This window comes from Macrobrachium rosenbergii, chromosome 4 (genome assembly GCF_040412425.1).
Source record: "Macrobrachium rosenbergii isolate ZJJX-2024 chromosome 4, ASM4041242v1, whole genome shotgun sequence".
In the NCBI taxonomy this organism is placed as follows: domain Eukaryota; kingdom Metazoa; phylum Arthropoda; class Malacostraca; order Decapoda; family Palaemonidae; genus Macrobrachium; species Macrobrachium rosenbergii.
Window position 1 is genome coordinate 26,288,447 of NC_089744.1, and position 20,972 is coordinate 26,309,418.

General features: G+C 37.6%; 1 protein-coding gene across 1 annotated transcript; it reads right to left on the reverse strand.

Annotated features, from left to right (window-relative positions):
* Nucleotides 1–204: 204 nt before the first annotated feature.
* Nucleotides 205–20,681, reverse strand: LOC136831391 (fatty acid synthase-like). The gene is made up of 38 exons (XM_067091759.1): nucleotides 20,528–20,681; nucleotides 19,770–19,927; nucleotides 16,272–16,419; nucleotides 15,989–16,141; nucleotides 15,604–15,777; nucleotides 15,027–15,234; nucleotides 14,672–14,903; nucleotides 14,304–14,438; nucleotides 13,999–14,094; nucleotides 13,363–13,761; nucleotides 12,868–13,104; nucleotides 12,466–12,658; nucleotides 11,971–12,200; nucleotides 11,593–11,713; nucleotides 11,281–11,455; nucleotides 10,913–11,011; nucleotides 10,558–10,714; nucleotides 10,159–10,329; nucleotides 9,747–9,957; nucleotides 9,376–9,560; nucleotides 8,744–9,082; nucleotides 8,342–8,614; nucleotides 7,931–8,118; nucleotides 7,462–7,813; nucleotides 7,078–7,251; nucleotides 6,704–6,883; nucleotides 6,279–6,477; nucleotides 5,866–6,046; nucleotides 5,388–5,622; nucleotides 5,138–5,281; nucleotides 4,838–5,006; nucleotides 4,322–4,464; nucleotides 3,755–3,920; nucleotides 3,436–3,639; nucleotides 3,020–3,291; nucleotides 2,487–2,903; nucleotides 2,107–2,256; nucleotides 205–1,879 (listed from the first exon to the last, which is right to left on the reverse strand). Exons 2-38 carry the CDS (start codon nucleotides 19,857–19,859, stop codon nucleotides 1,760–1,762), a joined length of 7,320 nt encoding a protein of 2,439 aa, XP_066947860.1. The 5' UTR covers nucleotides 19,860–19,927; nucleotides 20,528–20,681; the 3' UTR covers nucleotides 205–1,759.
* Between the last annotated feature and the right edge of the window lie 291 nt (nucleotides 20,682–20,972).

Consider the following 20,972-nt stretch of genomic DNA (forward strand, 5'->3'; position numbering starts at 1 on the left):
GCCTCTCAGGACTCAGGAGTCCCCATTCTCATTCTTGTGTTGTGGAATGGCTGAAAGTTCCACAGACCCACAGTGCTTGGCTAAATAGCCAAATTTTCAAAAATCAGTATCTAGTACAGTGGACGCCTTTTCATTGTAACACATTCCACGTAAACGTAAGCATCCTTATCATTTAGGCTACGAGGTTTTGTAAGAAAAATTATGTTGAGTAGTTTGCTCTGTATTTATAAAGATGACGTACACAAAATAAATATTTCAATATACATACAGTACTTAGTCTATACAAGATTTAAAAATAAACTTCACAACTAAGCTTGGCCTGTTGGTTACAGGTTACTTACTGCAGTTATGTGCTCATGAATAAATGGGATTTTTTTTTTTAGGATGAAGTGAAATGAAGAGCTTAACATTAACACGCCATCAGTCATCGATGGCTCTTTTGGATGCCTTTATATGGACTTGCAAGAGCATTATACAAAATAACAATCACAACACCGACTATGCATAGTACAGTGATTTACGCTGTAATATGCAACATCTGCCTTAATACCATGCATATTAATGTTAGCTACCATAGTGTGGCTATAATTATTTACATGGATTCAAAACAGCCTCAACATAGGCCTAATAGTTCACAGGCAAAACAGTTGACCCACAAAGACTGGATATACTCCTACCACTACAGTAAATATAACCATTACGTGCATGAACTACTTTGCATTGCTAGCATTGCTGTTTTTGAAAGAAAGAAGACCAAAAACTATAAAAGCAACCTATTATTGACTACGCCACTAAAACTTGCAACCAGATATAGTCTATTTATCCCCATATTACAAGTGAATGCAATTTCACATACTGTACTATGAAAGTTCAAGAAAATTATGTTAAATAATGCTCAGGGAAAGACTATTGTGACAAGAGGTATAAAACATCTATGGAAAACAGGAAAATAAAGTTGAGAAAATGTCAACACGGTACTATTGGAAATACCCCCAACAAAAATACGTGAAAATACATTTCAGATATAGGAGACTGCCGAAAAATACCATACATGCTAAATATCAAAATGATAAGTGGAAATGAACACTTGAGGTACACAGACATACATACACAAATCTTATATAATGTGAATCTTGAAATAGGACTACTACTGCAATAAAAAATAGATACCAAATTATTACCATAAATGCATGTTCTTCACATGTGATGATCATAATCACACACGTGATTTATATATGCACATGTACCGCAGGAAAAGTAGAACACTGGGTCGGTTTCGTCTTTATATCTTAGGCGTTTTCAGAAGACTGACACATACTAAACGTGTACTGTGTACTTCATATCCAACACCCTAGCCATTATTTTTGGACTAGCTTAGCTTTACTTTGACCATTTAACTATCTTAACATTTGGCATAGAGGAGGACCAACCCTCAAAAGGTAAAACCTAAAAAAAATTAAAGGAAAATCTTTTAAATCTTGAAGTATCACTACAATGGAAACGCCTATCCTAGATCAATAGTGAATTTAATCTCCAAACATAACATACACAAAATATCAAACATACAAAACTAGATTATATCACATTTTAATAGTTTCCTATATTCTACCTTACAGAAATTATATCACAATTGTGTCATGGACTTTCCTAAAGCTCTTTAGTTTAGAGAAAAATAAAATAAAAAAAAATGCCAGCAGTTTGTTCAAGTGATACATTTTGTCTTTAGTAGCAATCTGCGCTCTAGTGCCAGTGGCATTACTTAAGAGAGCTTTTCGATAAATGACTTAACTATGGTCGCCACTTGCTGTCCGTTTTCTCCAGTGAGGAATGATTCGTGTGAGCCGGATACCTCTTCAATTCTCAATGGACCATCCAAGACCTGTGGAATAAGTACAGTATATTTTAGTTGAATGAATGACCATACTTAATGAAATAGTTCAGTAGAAATCCACATTGGATGCATCCAGACGGTCTGGTTAGTGATATCTGGAGCTGTTTCTATCCATGTTCTTCCAAACTATGTATAAAAGGAGTAAGAAAATGCAGTCAAGCATAATTTATAACACCTTTTAAAAAAGCCTGATTGAATATCACTTGATGACCTACCTTGGAGAGCCCATAGTCATGGCCAAGAATAGGACCCTGTGGATTATCTTTTGCTCGAATCAGCATCGTTGAAGTTTTGACGGAATAATCAGCTACGTGCTTGTCTGCCATTATCAAACGACGGTACAGCAGTTCTGCTGCCTTCACGGCCTGCAAAGTTTTTCAAAAGACAATATTTAGTGCGTTATGTTTATCATCATCAGTAGGCCTGCTGGGCCTAGTTGCATTTTGCATTATGTTTATCTTCTATAGTATACCTGTTAGACTTAATCGCATTTGTTTTAAAAAACTGAAATATTTTGATATATCAAGAGCTTGTAATGGTAGCTTTGTACTGACAAAAAGACTTAGTATAGGATAAATAAGGATATGTCATTTACCTGTTGCTGCTCACTGGGGGAAATTTTCACACCAGCTTTAGCACGACTTTCAACAACGAGGTTAGCAACATGATTCGCTCTCTCTTCCCATGACTTCATGTTCATCAGTGTCTTCTTCAGCGACAAGGCATCCATAGAGATGAACTGCATAGCAAAGACTAAAAGCGTTTCTACCTGTTCTTGAACTTCGGTGTTCGGTTTCTGGGAGCCTTTTTGCTTATCAGCACTGGACTTGTGACGAGCTTTGTAGTGGTCAATGATGCCAGATACATAGGACTGCGATCCGTCTAGAAGGATGACATAGGAAGGATGGCGGCTCTGAGCTTCCAGCATCTTTGTCATTTCCAGAGTAATTGCTGTTCCAAAAGAGTAGCCTCCGAGGATGAAGTCACCAGATGGGTGAACTTCTTGTAGTTTCTGAAAAGGTTACACTCAACATAACTCTATAATCATTTCAACATGAAATTATCATCATGTCAGAATAAATCATCAATACCTTCTGGGATATGTAATCTCACAAACAAGTATCTTACCTGAACCAAGAACTCTGCCAATTCAACGATGGATGTGTGTGGAACATTTGGTGGGTATTGTAACCCATAAACAGGCCTGTTCAGTCTTTGTGAAATCTCCTTAAGAGGTATTGTGCTTCCTTGGATTGGTGCAGTGAAGAACAAAGGCACACCATTTCCTTCCTTATTTAAGAAGATGACGGTTTCTTCAGGTATCAATGGGAGAGTCAGCCATGGCAAGGGCGTACCATGATTTTGTTCATTTCCTAGTTTTGAGGCATTTTTCTCTGCATCTGTGAAATAATCAACATTACATGTAAGACAGTAGTATGCTAGAGCAAAGATATTTCTTGCATTCAAGAATTTATGGGTAATGTAACATACAAAAAGTTTCAAAGGTCAAAATCAAAGTCTGATGGGATTTCAAGGGCACTTACCACTGGGGATTTTTCCGCCACTAGACCCACCAGAGCTTTCCATATCTTGAAGCATTTTGAGTGTGAGTTCTCTAACTTGAGCATTAGTGAGAACCAAGTCAGCTTCTCTTTCGAGAGTTTGCTTGACTTCCACACTCATTAGAGAATCTAGTCCAAGATCACCGAGGGTTACCTCTAAAGGAACTTTGGTCAAGTCTTTAACACCTGAAATGGCAATTCAACAGAGTTAACGCCAGTAATGAAGAAGCTATCTCCATCATATGTAGATAGAAAATGTTGCTCATCCAGCATTAAAACTTTATCATTATGAATATCATACCTAAGATATTGGCCACTGACTTCACGAGAGAGCCCCCTTTACCCCCATCAGACTTCTTTGACTTCGTGGCTAGACACACAGAGGACACGATTGGGCTAGAATTGAGCAGCAAGGCATCTAAGCATTCCAGCACTGATCGAACAGATTGAGGTTTAGTTCCTCCAACCTGTAGAAAAAGAATTGCATTTAGACCTACATGCCCTAAACCAATAATCATATCAAATATTACCAAAGAAAATAAAATATAGAATTTCAAGAATAATTATTCCCAGAGACAATACCATCAAGAACTTCCAAAATATCTATTCCAAAAACAATGCAATTTGGACTAAAAAAAAAAAAAAAAAAAAAAAAAAAAAGGGGGTTATACTGTGAAAGAAGACTAATGAGTTATCACTGGAATTACTTGTCATGAGGACATTGAGGTTTATGCAACAACAACCAGAAAGGGTTGTGTGTGTATGGGACAATTGCTGAATTAATCCTACTCTAAACTTCTGTCACATAAAAAGATAATTTATTTACCAACAAATCTTAAATAGCACATAAAAAGAAGGCTCTTCCTACCTCAATGTCACCCAAAGTATCTGCAAGCACACCAACTTCTCCAACGCCACCCCACTGAATAGCCACCCCAGGAAGTCCCAGGTGAACTCTTTCTTCTACAACTCTTTCACTCACACTGTTGGCCCAGCCGTAGTTTGTCTGCCCTACAAGACAAAGACAAGAGTGAAATGGGTGTTACACAGTGGCCAATAGTATTCATGAAAAATTTTGAGAAGTTTTACAGTAAGCCTTCAAATATTGCCATTCTCTTGGGTTTTGTTATAAATGTAAGTTGAAGCATTATTTGATCAAATCTAATCCACAGCTGTCCATGAATTAACAAGGATGGAATAAATTGGAGTTTATGTAATTTACAACATGTCAGATAATCTTCTTCAGTTTATTACCAAAAAAGAATATAAGAAAGCAAAACCTATATGGAATGAAACAAGTATCACTGACAAAATCCAATACCTTAAATAAAGGCTTTTAGTTCTAATTAAGATTCACAATCTAGAAAAATATATTCCCACTTACCAGCATTTCCTTTGCCACAAGCAACACTAGAGAAGGCAACCCACAGGTGGAGATCGGGGCAACAGGTGCGTGAAGCAATGTCAATGGCCCTGGCACCATCACCTTTCACATGGTTTACAGCATAGAATGTTTCTGCAGTTTGATTTTCGAAAAGAGCATCCTTGAGCACCTGAAGGGAAGCACAACCGAAAATTTCACTCAAGTAATTTGTACAAAAATTGTAAACATCCAGTTTCAAGTTCAACATTACAGAAGTCTGGGCAGTCTATTATTGCAATATGAGGTGTTCATAATACTCACGACAGCAAGATGGAATATGCCACCAACAGGACCTTCTTTGGCAGCCTCCTTCAGAAGGACTGTTGCTCCCTCTACTGTGGATGCATCTTGGGTCAAAACACGCACACTTATGGCCGATTCCCTCCACCGGCGAATGCACAATGCCTAGAAAAATCAATTTACACAGTTAGAATGAACTTACAATACTGGGACATAGAATATGCCATTTAAAGCAAAAAAAATTATCATAACTATGCAATGGAAGCCATACCTGATAACCAGTACTTATTCCACGGCGAGAGGTCAGCACTATCTTCTTTGCTCCACGATTGATCAGCCACCCAGCTAGTTCTAAACCAAGTCCACCCATTCCACCAGTGATAACATACACCATATTGGAATAAGCAGTCATTCGTGGAACTGCCTCAACCTGGGCAATGCTGGTGTTGTTCTCAGGCTTCACTTCCAAAACAACTTTGCCAATATGCTTTCCAGTTGCCATATATCTGCAGAGATATAGAGTCATTTAGTTCATATGTTACTAAATAAATATGTCAGCATGGAAATTTTGTTAACATGCTCTAATACTGTATATCTATCTTTCTCTAAAAATTACTTATGCCAGGAAAATGAGTAATGATTTCTATGTCCTAGGATAACAGTCTGTTGCTTTGATTTGTCACGACACTTTAGATCTGTTTGCTAATAACATTTGAGAAATAGAGAAATAAGAATTGATTGAAGGTTACCTGAAGGCATCCTCAACACAGTCCTTAGTGAAGACAGTCAGAGGTAAGGGTCTGACTACTCCTTTCTCCAAACCATCCTTGAGCAGCACATTGAGGCGTCTCCTTTCCTCGGGAGTGCCATCAAACAGTGCATCAAGGAGAATTCCATGGAAGGTCACATTTTTCAAGAATACTGCCATGCCTGTAAGAAAGGGAGCAAGTTTCATGGATGGTTTTTTACATCATACTTACTTACTGAAATATATGGCTTGATCTCCTGTTGCAGAAATTAGGACTTACATCATTATGTGATATGTACAACTGGTGTTGTCAAGATCTACATTACATAGCTGTATTATATTGTTACTAGAACTCTCCCCAAAGTATAAGACCCTTATAGTTTGACTGCACATATTACAGAAAATCCAGCTTACCTAGGGCTGTGTTGTTTGAGAGATCTGCTTTACCAATCTCTAGGAAGCGCCCATGCTCTTTCAAGCATCTAACGGATGCCTGAAGTAATTCGCCAGCCAAGGAATTGAGAACCACATCCACTCCACGTCCTTCAGTGCGCTCTAACACATCATATTCAAAGCTGTTGTCTCTTGAGTTGGCAAAATTTTCATCCTTCAGCTGAATAAAATAGAAAAAATATTAAAGTTATGATAAGGGAATCGAAAAAGATAAGGGAAATGAGAAGTTCAGAAGTCATATGGCCACTGCAATTACCCTTATATCTATGATGAAAGTATTACGCTCTTCAGAAAAAGATATTGCAATACAATTTAAGTTATATGGAATTTCCTTCACATAACTACTACAGCACAGAATGAAAGTCGAGAAAAATTCAATTGCTTACCTGTGGGAACCTTTCCTGAAGAACTTTCTTCTTCTTTTCGTTGCTCACTGTGGTAAACACAGTGCAGGAATGGGCCAAAGCAATGCTGATGGCAGCCTGTCCAACTCCACCTGATCCAGCATGGATGAGCACACTCTCCCCTCTTCGTAATCCACCTCTTACCACCAGGGCATAATAAGCCTGATACAGAAAGTAATACATATTACCTACAAATATCCTTGACTAGGGTCAGATGGTTATTCCAAAAAAACTTCGATTGAAAGATAGGCTACATGTAACTATGCTGTAGATAAGCTACATGTAACTATAATGTAGAGCAGCTGACCAAACTGACATATGATAACTGAAGTTAAAATCAGTCATCTTTTACTTACTGTAGCATAAACAACAGGGACAGTGGCAGCATCTTTCAGCGACCAAGATGATGGCACTTTCCACGTAAGCAGAGGATCTGCTTTGACTGTTGTGGCCAGACCACCTGCTGCAACCAATCCCATAACACGCTCTCCTTTGTTTGTGCCAGCAAACTCCAACCCAAGGATGCATTCCTGTATCAAAATAATCTTTTTTCATTTCTGACTAAAAGCCTTCATTAACATAACAACTGCTCCTAAGCTACCAATGGTAAAGGCCATTAATTTTGTATTTGTATTAAAAGTTTTAAAAAACATAAGTCTAGGGGGAAACATAAAGCATGCTCCTACTATTCAAATCAATTAAGTAGCAACATATTTGCAGTAACATATGTGGTTAATCACCTTAGTAGCCAAATCTCCAGGCAGTGCATCTGGTGGCAACTTTCCAGTTGCTAGCATAACATCCCTAAAGTTCAGCGGGGCATAATGGACATCACAAACCAAAAGCTCCTCGCTAGATTTGGAGAATGTCTCTTGAGAGTTAGGTGAAGGGGCTTCATACCAGGTCAGGGAAGCCAAATCTCCTCTGGTTGCAACATTCAACAGAGCATGTGCTGCTGGCTTGGGACACAGTGGTGGAAGGGCAAGGTGCCTGTAGGTTCCCCATTCTCCATCCCTGTAAACATTCGCAGCCAGGTCTTGAGCTGCCATCTGGGAGTCTAGTGAGGCTTTCTTTCCAGGAACAAATACGCACCTGAAAAAATTAATGAAATTCACTTTAGGAAACCATGTTTTGCAGTCAAGTGGAATGAATACCTATACAATATATAACGTAAAAAGTCAAAATATAGAGAACCAGATTAAACTTTACCTGATTTTCTCTCCTTCAGGTTCTCTTCTTAAGCAGTTGACAAATCCAATAATACCTGATGTTGGTTCACCTGAGCTTACAAGCCACAGCTTAGATGTATTTGCTAGTTTTTCCTTCAAGATGGATACCCATGAGAAGCCTGTATCATCGGGAATTTCAAGTACTTCATAGGGCTCAGTATTTCTCCTCTGTTAATAAAAATTCAATTTATAAAATGGCTTTCAAAGCAAACTGACGTATTCAAATTGTCATTTCATTTTAAATTTAAGAAACCGTTTAATTGTTGACACCCAATTATAACAGTGTTATTCTTTTTCCTAAACTGGGTCGTCTGCATCTGGTCCTAAAGCTGGAAAACTTTTACAAATATCAGCACATGAAAAGATGAATGAAACCTCTGTTCACCCTTACCTTCATGAGTACCAGGCAGAATTTCTTGATGGAGGCTACAATCTCAAAACCAGCAGATACAAAGGATGCAATTGTATTCTCATCACTTGCAATTACAAACGCACTGTCCTTCAACTTTTCTAGAGCATCGGAGTCAATGGCCTGATGAACAATCAATAGGTTGGTGGAGGGCAGATTGGAATTTATATCATCTTTCATACTTACTCCAGAGTTTGCAAGTTTTTCTTGGTCCTCACTGCCTAGTTTGAAAGACGTTTGAAGAGTGTAGTCCACCTGTTGAAATTTTCAAGGAATATTACCATATGTTAAGGTCCTTATGATCACCTTCTTTACAAACACAACATAATGCAAATGTTTGAGATACACTTCAATCAATAACTTTCATATTCAGTAAATAATTACTTTTAGCTGTGGATGTTGATCAATAGATGAGATAGCATCAATGGCATGGATGTTCTCCAGGGGTTCTGTTTCATGATGAGAGCAAGTGTCGCTTTCTACAATTTTCAGTGTATGAGCTAAAGTATTCTCCACAACAATGTCGATCAGGATGCCTAAAGCTGCCTGTCTGGACAGATTAGAGGCTAACTGATGATTCTCTTTCATGTGGAAAGGCACAAATTGGTGTGTCTGTAAAAGAGGTTGGTCTGCGGTTGGTCGCCTTGGTGCCAAGGATGCTTTCAAACCTTGGAAGACTACTCCATGAGATGCTGTAGCTCCTATGAGAGGGTTGTGGCAAACCTGCAGGGTAAGAGAGCTTAAGTAATTCACCCAATAACATTTTTACAGAAGTAAATATAACTTTTAAACAACATTTCCAGGGACTAAGCATTGCAATGGCAAATAACCTGTTTATACTCAGGTAATTCCCAGAAGAGAGAGTGCTACTAGTGTTTGGGAACAATAACAAAAATGTGTGCAATACATTTTTCCATGTTACTTTGTTTTTTATGATAGCATTGACAATATACTCCACTCTAACCTACTTCTAGAAACATTGTAAAAACAAATTAAAAAAAGCAATAATCTCTTACTGGCACTTTCTTGGTCTCTTCTTCTTTGTTGATGCTAGCATAGAAAGACAAGGGATCAACTGTGACCTTTCTGATTCTTGTTGGTAGCATAAGACTACGGTATTTGGATCCAATCAATGAGAACTGCAAGAAAGTATCTAAGAATGACACCCAGTTCGCTTTCCACATCAAAGATCCTTGGGTTCCTAAGAGAGAAATAATAAAAAAAAATTGAATTGATGAGTAAATGTTTCTAAAACTTAAGTCTAAATCCTTCAGCTAGTTGCACAAAACCACATACAATATCTTATGTTTCAAGGACATGGAAGCTTCAATACCTCTAACTATTTTGAGATTTTGTTATTCACGATGAGATCTATTACACAGCTTACCATTAATGTCTGTCTCTTCAATTCCTTGGAAAATTCCTTTATACTGATAACCTCTGAGACGGAGTTCCCTGTAAACATCCTTTTTAAGGAGTATTTTCTCCTCATCATTGGCAGTTCCCTCTTTCATGTATCTCTTCAGGGCTTCTTCATCTGATGTTTCGACTCCAAGATGAATGCAACCTGATGCAGCAACCGAGTCACTTACGACGACCTGGTTTCAAATTAATACAACTCTTAGGAAAAAAATTCCAAATGTAATCACAAAACTGCAAAACATTTTGTTTGGTAATCTTACTATATTTCACATTTTATCTCAGTCATAATGATTTTACAAATGACAAACCTGAGACTTATAAGTCACTGAAATGGCAATAATATAAAGAACAAACTTAACATAATAAGCAATCATTACCTCAAATTCGCCTTTTGCCAGAAGTATTCTGACAGTGAGAGTAGTTATATTAGACGAAGCAGAGGAGGAAGACAAGACAGTTGCCTGATGGAGTTTAACATCAGTGAATGTAACTGCAGTCTCTTCCCACTGAAGACCTTTCAGTCTGCACAATGCTTGCCATGCCAAAACCTGACAATCAAAATGTGATCATTATTAATTTCATTGTCATAAATTTCATATGTTGTCACTGCAGAATCTAAATTATGGTGATGGTAAAACTAACATCAGACCTAAGAATATTATAGTGCTGTTACTGCTGACAGGATGAAATCATATACAACACAGATGAAATCAAATACAACACACATTTTGTATATGTGTGCATGTGTAAGGTAAGGAGAGAGCATTAATACAAACCATGTATCCAGTGGCAGGGAAGATGACACGGCCGTCAATGGTATGTCCTTCCAAATACTGATGAGCATCTGATTCAAGATCCACTTTAACTTCATATTCTGAACCAGAAGGAGATGTGCTGAAGCGAGCTACTTCCCATTCTTGGTTATGGTCCCATCTGAAATGAGTTCATGTGTACATTGTATCTGATCATAGTTACAGAGAAGCTATACCCTTTATGTGTACAATATAAATGCCAAAAAATATCACACACTGGCCATTATCAGCGAAGGATACAAAGCAGCACTAATAGTTAAATAAAGGTCATCCTTGGTTAAGAGTACAAATGGAACATGTATGCAGGTACATTACTAACTTTATACAGCTGGCAATAGATGGAGTACAAGATGGTACAGGAACTGTTGCACTTGGATAGAGAGCTCCAATATCTAAAGGTATTCCATTCATACAGATCCTGTAAAAAAACTTCACTTGTGACATTGCTTCCATCCCTTAAATATAATAAGTTACTCAGCATAATATTAAAGGTATCACAGTGCCAAAAACATATCAGAATTACATCAGTTCTGGCAAATGTGGTGCAGATTTACAGAATATTATCAAGTAAATCATATTCAGTAAAGGGAACTTCATTTCAGTCACCAGGAAAAACGAGTAAGATTGAAATTTCAAAATAATAAACTGGTTTAAAATATTGATTGTCGAATTGCAGATTCCACTTACTTTCCGAGTGCCTCCAGGAAATGAACCAAGGGACATTTTGCATCCTTTCTGATGAGAGCAATAGGACTACCTGAGGGGAAGGCTCTTCTAAGGATAGCCTGCAAAAGGCCATGTGGAGATACTTCAACTATCACAGCCTCTTGTGGAACCTTCTCTAGTGCTTCAGCAAACAGGACTGAAAATGTTTATAGGCGTGTATTTTAGCATCTAAAGCTACATGTTTAAAATGAAAACTAAAGCTACTTGTCCAAAATGGAAGCAGAAAAAAATGATAAGCCAACAGAAAGGGAAAGTGTGAAAAATTTTCCTCACCTGGTGAAAGCAAGTTGTTGACAAGATAATGTGCTGAAGCCTCTTGGGCTGTTGACAGTTTTTCCTCTGGTACAGAAGTGCTCACCCATTTATCAGACCGGGATAATGCTTTTGGAATTATCTAATGGAAGATAAAAATTCAAATTAAATAAACAGATCAGAGCTCTAAAATTACATGTAATACTGTATATGGTACAGTGTAAAGGAGAGTTCTAAACATGAAATTATGTCTTAAAGACAACGGAATTTTAGCTTTGAAACAATATTACAAATACTACTTCATTAATTCATAATTATATCTTTTTACAAACTGCTGTAAAGGCTTGAAATATGGAGGTGGTAAATAAGAACTCAAAAGTTGTGATAAGACAGTGCTACCTTCTGCAGTTCTTCCAGCAGACGTGGAGCAGCAGCTTTCAAGGATGGATGATGGAAGGCAACGCCTTCAGATCTCACACCCCTACAGAATATACCCTCAGCTGACAGCTCTTCAATGATGGAGTTAATAGCTTCCTTTGGTCCCGACATAGTTACAGAATCGTGTGCATTGTGACAAGCTACTATCACTCCATCACGACACCTCTTCTCAGCTTCTTCCACAGTCAAGCCTGTTGAAAGAATTTGAACATAGTAGAATACCTAATATAATATTTTAAGTTTGCTAAAACATAAAAATCCTATCTCTACTCTAATTATTGGCAAAATTTTAAGATCCACCAATTTTCTACCTAATTATACAATACAGCTAACCCAGCCATCAATTTATATTATAGTCTGATGAATTTCTTTTCACATTCTTCCACTAGGTCATGACAGTCATCTAACATTATCTTAATTATTCCTGCTCAGAGAATGTGGCATTTTATTACTTACCTACAGCAGCCATACCACCTGGTGGCAGAGTGGCCTCCTGTACTGCCCTGCCCCTCCAATAAGCAGCCAGAACAGTTTGTTCAGCAGTTAGAGTACCATCAGCATATGCACATCCTAGTTCACCCACACTGTGACCCACCATTCCAGATACCTCATGAATACCAACTTGGCGCAGCAGTTCCACCAGACCAACCTGTCAAAATGCATGGTCAATGATTTTCAGTGACTTGTAATTGCATCTGTAGATATTATTCACTAATTTATGCCTTTACCCCAAGACATTTTAAGGATCTTGTGATATGGTAACTGAATTTGTTAGAAGTTAGTATGTGGAAAACGAAATGTACAAGGTCCCAATTAAAATATAATACAACAAAATAAAAAAATTGCATCCACCCTCACCTGCATGGCTGCAATACAAGAGAAACTAGCTGCAGTAGAGGCCATTGCAGCAGGATCACTACTTGTTAGGACTTCCATAAGGTCAAGCCCAAGAGGTTTTACTGCAGCATGGCATCTCCTGATGGCAGCAGCAAAGGTCGGGAGACGTAAAAGGGCCTTCCCGCACTCTGTCCATTGTGAACCCATTCCTGAAAAGACTAGCCATAGTGGACGCCCAGGATTTTGAATTCTAGAAGCCTAAAAAGGAAGAGACAATGTATATGAATGGTAAGAATATCTGTAGGGAATCTCCTAAATCTAAATCAATAAACAGAAATGAAAGTCAACTGAAGCTATATATTAAATTGAGTCAGAAATTTGTTGTGAAAAACTGATTTTCATGAGTACACTAATTCCTTATACCACTAAAATTACTCAGTCTGATAAGTTACAAGTTCAGTCAATCAATATGTCCATTATAGGCTAAAAATGTATGTAATGAAGTTATTATGGTACCTGAGCAACAGTGTGGTCAACGCCACTGACAACAAAGCCTCGTGCTGGATACAAGTTGAGTGGCACATCCACAAGTTTGTCTAACAAACCACACAACTCTGGTGTTGCCCTTTTCTTAATATCTTCCAAAAAGTGTGTAACAGCTTCCTCAGTACGTCCGGAGGCAACAATCAGTCTAGGAAGGATATTACTTGATGAAGAATCTGAGGAAACTTCATTGCTTCCTTCAACTGTAGGCAAAGCAGGACATACTCTTGGGGAAGTTGGAATAAGGAGAGAGGAGGAAGTGACTTCACCAACATTTGCAGACCGAAGAAGGACGTGGACATTAGCACCTCCAAAGCCGAAACTATTGACTGCTGCAAATCCTCCACTCCATGGAGTATTTTCACTGACCACCTTTAAATGAAGAGCAAATTTTACTGACCCTGGCAGACAGACTAAGGTGAAGCTTGAGTGTCTTAAGGTTTTTCTAAGGGTTTGGACATCTGAGAAACATGCAAGCTCTAAATAAGCCTGTGGCATCAACAACTTTAGATTTGGTATGTCGACTTTTGAGAAAAACAATAAGCCTAAATTGCATAATAATAAAGGACAAATTAAATGAGCAAGTCACTAGTTTAAACATTGGCTTACCTTAATACGACCATCAACAAGAGCAGGTATTTCTGGATTGGGTGTTGAGAAGTGAAGATTTCTTGGGATTTCTCCTCTCTGCATTGCTAGCAGGACCTGCAGCAAAGCACATTTTAAATGATAACATTAATACTCTACAGTAGTTATATAATAAAAATATGAAGTTTGACCTAGTATACGATTGAGAACAATTTATATGTGACAATCTGACAAATTTTATTATCACACGTGAAACAAACTAATCTCTATGAATGTTAAAGTGAAGTAAAATTAAAAGAATTAATAAACTATAAATGGATTCATACCTTAACGATAGAACAAAGTCCAGAGGCTGGCTCTGAGTGTCCCATATTTGATTTGACAGAGCCAAGCAACAGTGGCTCTGAGCGTCCTTGACAAAACACATCAGCAAGAGCATTGACTTCTTGAGGATCACCCACCTGGAAAAGTGGATAAATCAATACATTTTAATTATTATAAACAAAAGTACAAATAAACAGTCATGGCTGTGCTATCATTTGGCAAAGTAATGGCAAGCAATTCATCTAAAATAGAATGAAAATGATTCTCAGTGCATACCACACCATACAGAGTGCAATACCACAAACTGAATTCGATATTATGCTGTGTAGTCAGAGTTATTTGAACATCCCTATTTTATACTCGGATTTACCTTGGTTCCAGTTCCATGGGCTTCAACATAAGACACGTCATTTGGAGACACTCCAGATAGAGAATAGACTTCCTGGAGAAGTTCGCGTTGCACGGCTCCAGAGGGGAATGTGATGCCCTCGCCTTTGTTGCCATCAGTATTTGCACGAGCATGAACGACATGGGCATACACTCGGCGTGCCTGAGAAGATCGCTGTAGGAAAACGACAGCTACAGCTTCACTTCTCACGTAACTGGAAGGAAGAACATCATATTCTTACATAAAAGATGACCCATTCATTTCGAGTGAGTAAAAAATTATAGCAATGCAGAATTTACAAACTAAACATGCTCATCAGAATTAAAAGAGATCTTACCCATTTCCAGAGGCATCAAAAGATTTGCACTTTCCATCTTTGGCCAACATATTGAGTGCATTAAACTGCAGTGCGTTTTGTGGCTTTAGTGTCAGGTTGGAACCCCCAACAATTGCAGCCTCTATCTCGCCCTCTGTTATAGCTTTCCAGGCATTCTGGAAGGCCACCATGGATGATGAACAAGCAGTGTCAATTGCAAAGCTGGGTCCTGTAAAATGAATTAAATAATTCAAATAACAAAAAGAATACAAACTATATAAACTACACAATATTTGACAAATAATAATACATACATAGAATTCCGCAGCAGATGAATTCAACAGAAGTATAAAAAAAATAAAATCAAGGCTCGTCTTAGTTTGAGTACATCAAAATCAGCAGGTTATAAAATGCACTTGCTTGGAATTCAGTTTAAATGGAATTATGAAGTGGCAATCCAAAATTTAACCCCACAGCACACAAAAGAGCTTTGTTACCACATCCTTCACTGAATAAGAGCTTGATGAAATTTTACCATTTATTTACAAACTCAATTTTTGCGTATCAGAATTATACTAGCATGGAAACCTCAATTTACCTTTGAAATCAAATGTGTATGAAATACGATTGGCAAACATTGCCCTACAGCATCCAGTAAGGGCATACCCAGTCACATTGGAAGGGTCTGCTATCCATACTTCTTCACTCTCACTGCTGCTCACACCAATATACACGCCAATTCTCCGTCCACGAAGTTCCAATGGATTCACCCCTTTGGGGATAAAGAAAATCAACGGTATGAAAGCCTAAACAGTGCACATACGCGACTGAAGATAATGCAGCCATGGACTGGAATAATCAATCTTTTGAAATAAAAAAATCTTTAACATTCAGTTAGCAGTACAGTTACTCTCACTGATTAAGAACCAACTTATGGTTTAAAGGATTCTGTAAGCATACTGAACTGGAAATGATCATCATACCAGCATCTAAAATGGCTTCGTGAGTCAGTTCCAGCAAAATTCTCAGTTGTGGGTCCATCATGTGTGCCTGTCTGGGAGAGACGCTGAAGAAGGAGCTGTCAAAGTGGGCCAAGTCAACAACCTTTCCAGACCGAGTTGGCAACCCATATGAACCTGACAGTAATAAAAAGAAACGTTATAATTTCGTTATGAAATCTTGAAAGAACTACGCAAGAAGAAGAAGGGATCGTTGGTTGTGCCATGAAATTCTGAAATAACCACAGAAGAAGAATCATACACTTACCAGGAGTCCACCTGCGATCATCTTCAGTGACCATGTCAACTCCTCCGTACAAATTCTGTGCAAATTCCTCAACGTTGTTGCTTTCAGGGAACTTCCCTGACATCCCACTGATGACGACATTCTCTTGGTATTTCGGAGCAGCAAATTCCTGGAATGTTAAATAATAATTACAACTATTTGTAATTACTGATACTACTACCAATGTACGATAATATATTAATTCTCATCAAGAAATTGGGGAGTCATGTCATCCTGAACTGCTCCTTTAATCAAGATACACTTTTCAGATTAATTATACATTTTTGGGGGTCTTGGATGTACTGTGAATATCAGTATTAAATCCGAGACCTCTAGTTCTTTTATAGAGATATGAGATTTCTCTCTTGTATCTTATGTCCAAGTCGATTCCCCCTTTCCAAACCAGAATCTTCAATTACCTCCAAAATATATTTGACGTGATTTCCAAGTGAGAAAAATGGTTGTCTTATCAAATCTGCATTTAAAGAGTAATATCATTGCTTAATGTGAATGGGTTAAGCGTACATACACTCGAAAACATTCCTAAAACAAGTCAATAAAGCTGATTTAAGACTCACAAACTTGAGATAAAGGTTACATAACGATTTCATTAGGGAATAAAACGCTAACGCATCATTTCCACGGGCCACACTGGATATTGAACAATGTGTCTTCCGTGCAGTGGGTATGTCAGCAGCACGAATGTTAAGTTCAAGGTGTACGGAAACCAAATTACTTATCGACTTAATTTATATCATATTGTCAAATGTGATTTATAGGACCTACTTGGATGCGCATTATGGAATGAATTATAAAATTTTAGGCCAAAGGCCAAGCACTGGGACCCATAAGGTTATTCAGCGCTGAAAGGGAAATTGACATTAAAAAGGCTTCAAAGGCGTAACATTAGCAAAAACTTGCTATTGCACTATGAAACGAAGTTAGGAGAGGGTGGAAAGTAAGGTGGAAGAAAGAGAACATAAACTGAGGTACAGTAAAAGGAACGAAAGGAGTTGCAGCTAGGGGCCGAAGGAACACTGCAAAGAACCTTGAGTAATTCCTAAAGTGTACCGTGTGAGGTGCACTGAAGGCACTACCCCACCACGTGGGATGCATACTATGAGAAAGGAGGCTAAGATGAGTGAGTCTCGAAGGAGACAGAGCACAGAAAAGATTTGAGTGGCCAAATTTCCCACAAAAAAAAAAAATTTGCGTCATACGGCATTGGAGGAGATGATGATGATGATTTGTAGAGTCAAAGTTTTACTTGTATGCCTATTCTACAATAGTGCTATATTCCTGATAAAGTGGTTTTAGTTCTGTAAAAGATGAGGTATGTCCCTAAAAAACTGGGTTTCCATATAAAAAAACTATATATATATATATATATATATATATATATATATATATATATATATATATATATATATATATATATATATATATATACACATACACACACATACATATACATAAAATGTGTACATATATGTATGTAGGTGTGTGTGTATGTGTATATATATATATATATATATATATATATATATATATATATATATATATATATAAGTGAGTTTGTTTATTTGTTTGACCACTATAGAAATCCAAACCGCTTGACAGACCCAGAAAAATTTTTGCACATGGTTTCTATGTCACCCAGGAAGGTTTATAACTCAAGATCAAACCCCTACCCCGTGACAGACATACAAACACAGACAAAACAAATGAAATTTTCGTTTTCAGTCCACCTTTTCTTCAGTAACGTTCTGGAAGTCACGGGTAGCTTTGGTGGAAAGCTCCAAGTTTTCTGGTGACGTCATTAAACTCCTCCCACTGCAAACCCTCAGGCTATGGTATACCCTGACAAATGCGAATTTCCTCATTAATTCATTAGTTTCTTCTATGTTTTTACCTTCTGAATTCGCTATAGTGACTGCTTTGTGACGTTATGGTGACGTATTGCATTGTAAAGCCGGTTTAAATGAGGTCTGGAATAATTGAAATATCACGCTTGGACACTCCAGTGTTGATAGTTGGGATTAATTATCGTGCAAATTGGCAAATTGTTTGTAACACATGAAATATTGTTTTAAATTTTTATTGTATGATTTGGACTTATAACGGCCTACAAAAAGCGTTGAAGGGCTAACAGTGAAATGAATAACGTCTATACATAATTTATTCATATTCTGATCAGAGCATTTGAGGTACTTCCCAGATGAAATACTGTGGCATACTGTCACGAAATTGATGCTGAGAGAGAGAGAGAGAGAGAGAGAGAGAGAGAGAGAGAGAGAGAGAGAGAGAGAGAGAGTTCATGTTGCTATTCAGAATTTTCCCGGCAGCGGTGGGTTGGCCAGCTGGTATATATATATATATATATATATATATATATATATATATATATATATATATATATATATATATATATATGTATATATATATAATATATATACAGTTGCTTTTGACACAAACCTTTGAAGAGGATCAAGATTAATTCAGAAAGCTTATTATAACCATTCGTGATAAAAAATGAATATAATACTAGTCACCAGAGGTGAACAGTGAACTTATGCATTGCTAAAAAATCAGAGAGAGAGATTCAATCGATACAACTTGCCGCCTGTCTTTCAAAATTAATCATTCTGACCAAACCCTTAGCCTCCTATCCTTGAAAACCTCGGTAACTTATTTCATCAATGCTTATAAGTGTATCCAATTCAGGGAGGCATTGCCTCTTTAAATCTCACAAGCAGATACAAATGAGGACAAATGTAAAGCAATGTAACTGAAACATTATGATTTACAGTTCCGAAAAACTACATTTAAAATACATTTTTGAAGCCCCTCCCCCTACTCGAATGTTGATAAACACCAATTTAAGTTACAAAGAGTTTGTCACAGGCTTGGGTGACGCGCTAATCAACCTCTACTACCGTACATCTGAATCGATTTTAAATGTTGGGTGGGCCACTACACCTGTGTCATGCCACACCCTTCTATACCATGATTCACTGTACATAACGCATGTTATAAAATAAAAACCTCCAGCCTTTGACCTGGAAAGCTTCCAAACTAGTTAATATTAATTTCCTTATTCTTTAAATAAACCTAGGGAAAATGGCATAGCAACGATTGGTGAATTTCATTTTAGATAAGTCCTTCCTCCACGACCGCTTCTGAATCCCTTCGTTTTCTTTGCGGAACTGTCATCCCATATTATGTAACATACCGGCAACCGCGAGTCCTCAGCTGCCGCTATCACTTAACACTTATAATTTGTTACATCCATTACGATGCATAAAATACGATTTAACGCATGTTAGGGATTACTTAAAATTCACACGAAAGCTGCCAGAACCCGCTGATTACAGACATTAGCAGATATTACAATAACTGCTTTCCTTCTTCCTGTGGTACTAAACCGGTGCTTTTAACCCAAGATAAAGCTAAAGCTGACACGCGTCTAACATCACTTACCTTAGAGTTTGTAGAAATGGGAGCAATGGGGTGCGTTAATGGCGGCGAATGGGGTTTTGCAGGAGTTACAGTCTCTGCGTAGGCTGGCATGGTTTCAGTATTGAAGTATGAATGTGCTTTGGAGACAAAATAAAGACTATTCACTGAGATGTTAGGACCTGGAAGGGAAAAGAAAGCATTTTAGTAAGTATATATCGTGGCTATTAATACAATATTATATTATATTATATTATATTATATTATATTATATATATATATATATATATATATATATATATATATATATATATATATATTGACGTCACACTTGGAAGCATTAGACACACTTATATACAGGAAGATTACAATTTCTTAAACAATCATTAATTATATATCCTGTTTTACTTAACATCTTCGCTAGAAAACTTCAGCACACGAATCAGAATTAGATTAGATCCTTAATATTAGATTCAACTGTTTACACTTTGAAAGCTGTCTCTCTGTCTCACTTTACTGATGAATTCATAATTCTTAACATCCAAGGAAACACTACACACCGGTCATGAGAGAAAAATAAACCTCTTACTCTCTCCCGCACAATGTTTTTTTCGGTTGTTTTACAAACACACGCATACTTGCACAAATATATTTAGGTAAACTCCGCGTATTTGCATCAGTGCTTGTGAAAACAATTTGCATATACTTATAAACTACACATAAATCCACGAAATGACAAACACTTCTCTCACTTCATTTTTTTATAACAAAATTCAACTTACTATTTTACGGAGCAGTGACAGAGGACGACGTAGGTATTCTCGTCAAGTTTGTGACTTTTCTTGTCTTCTCAGACACACACAAGACTCACAGAACCCCTTGGTGTCCAGCTGTACACTGATCCCTAGGTCTGCCTTCGCCTTTTTATTTCCTTTTAAACACCCGTTTCCAGTCGGCAACTCAGCCGATGTCGAGCCATACGTCATCCGCCAATCAGAGAGCTGCTCTCTTCATACGTCACCGCACGCCAGGTCACCCGCCAATCGGAACCGGGCGTCGCAGCTTCCAATCACGCGCAGGTTTGCATGGCGTGATCGCGAAGGGCAAGCCCTTCTGCAATGTTTACGAGGGAGAGCTCGGTCATTATGATATAACGTTCGTTTTGGGAAAGAAAAATATGAGAGAAAATAGCTCCCTTAGTCATGGACGTGCTATAGATTAGTGCTC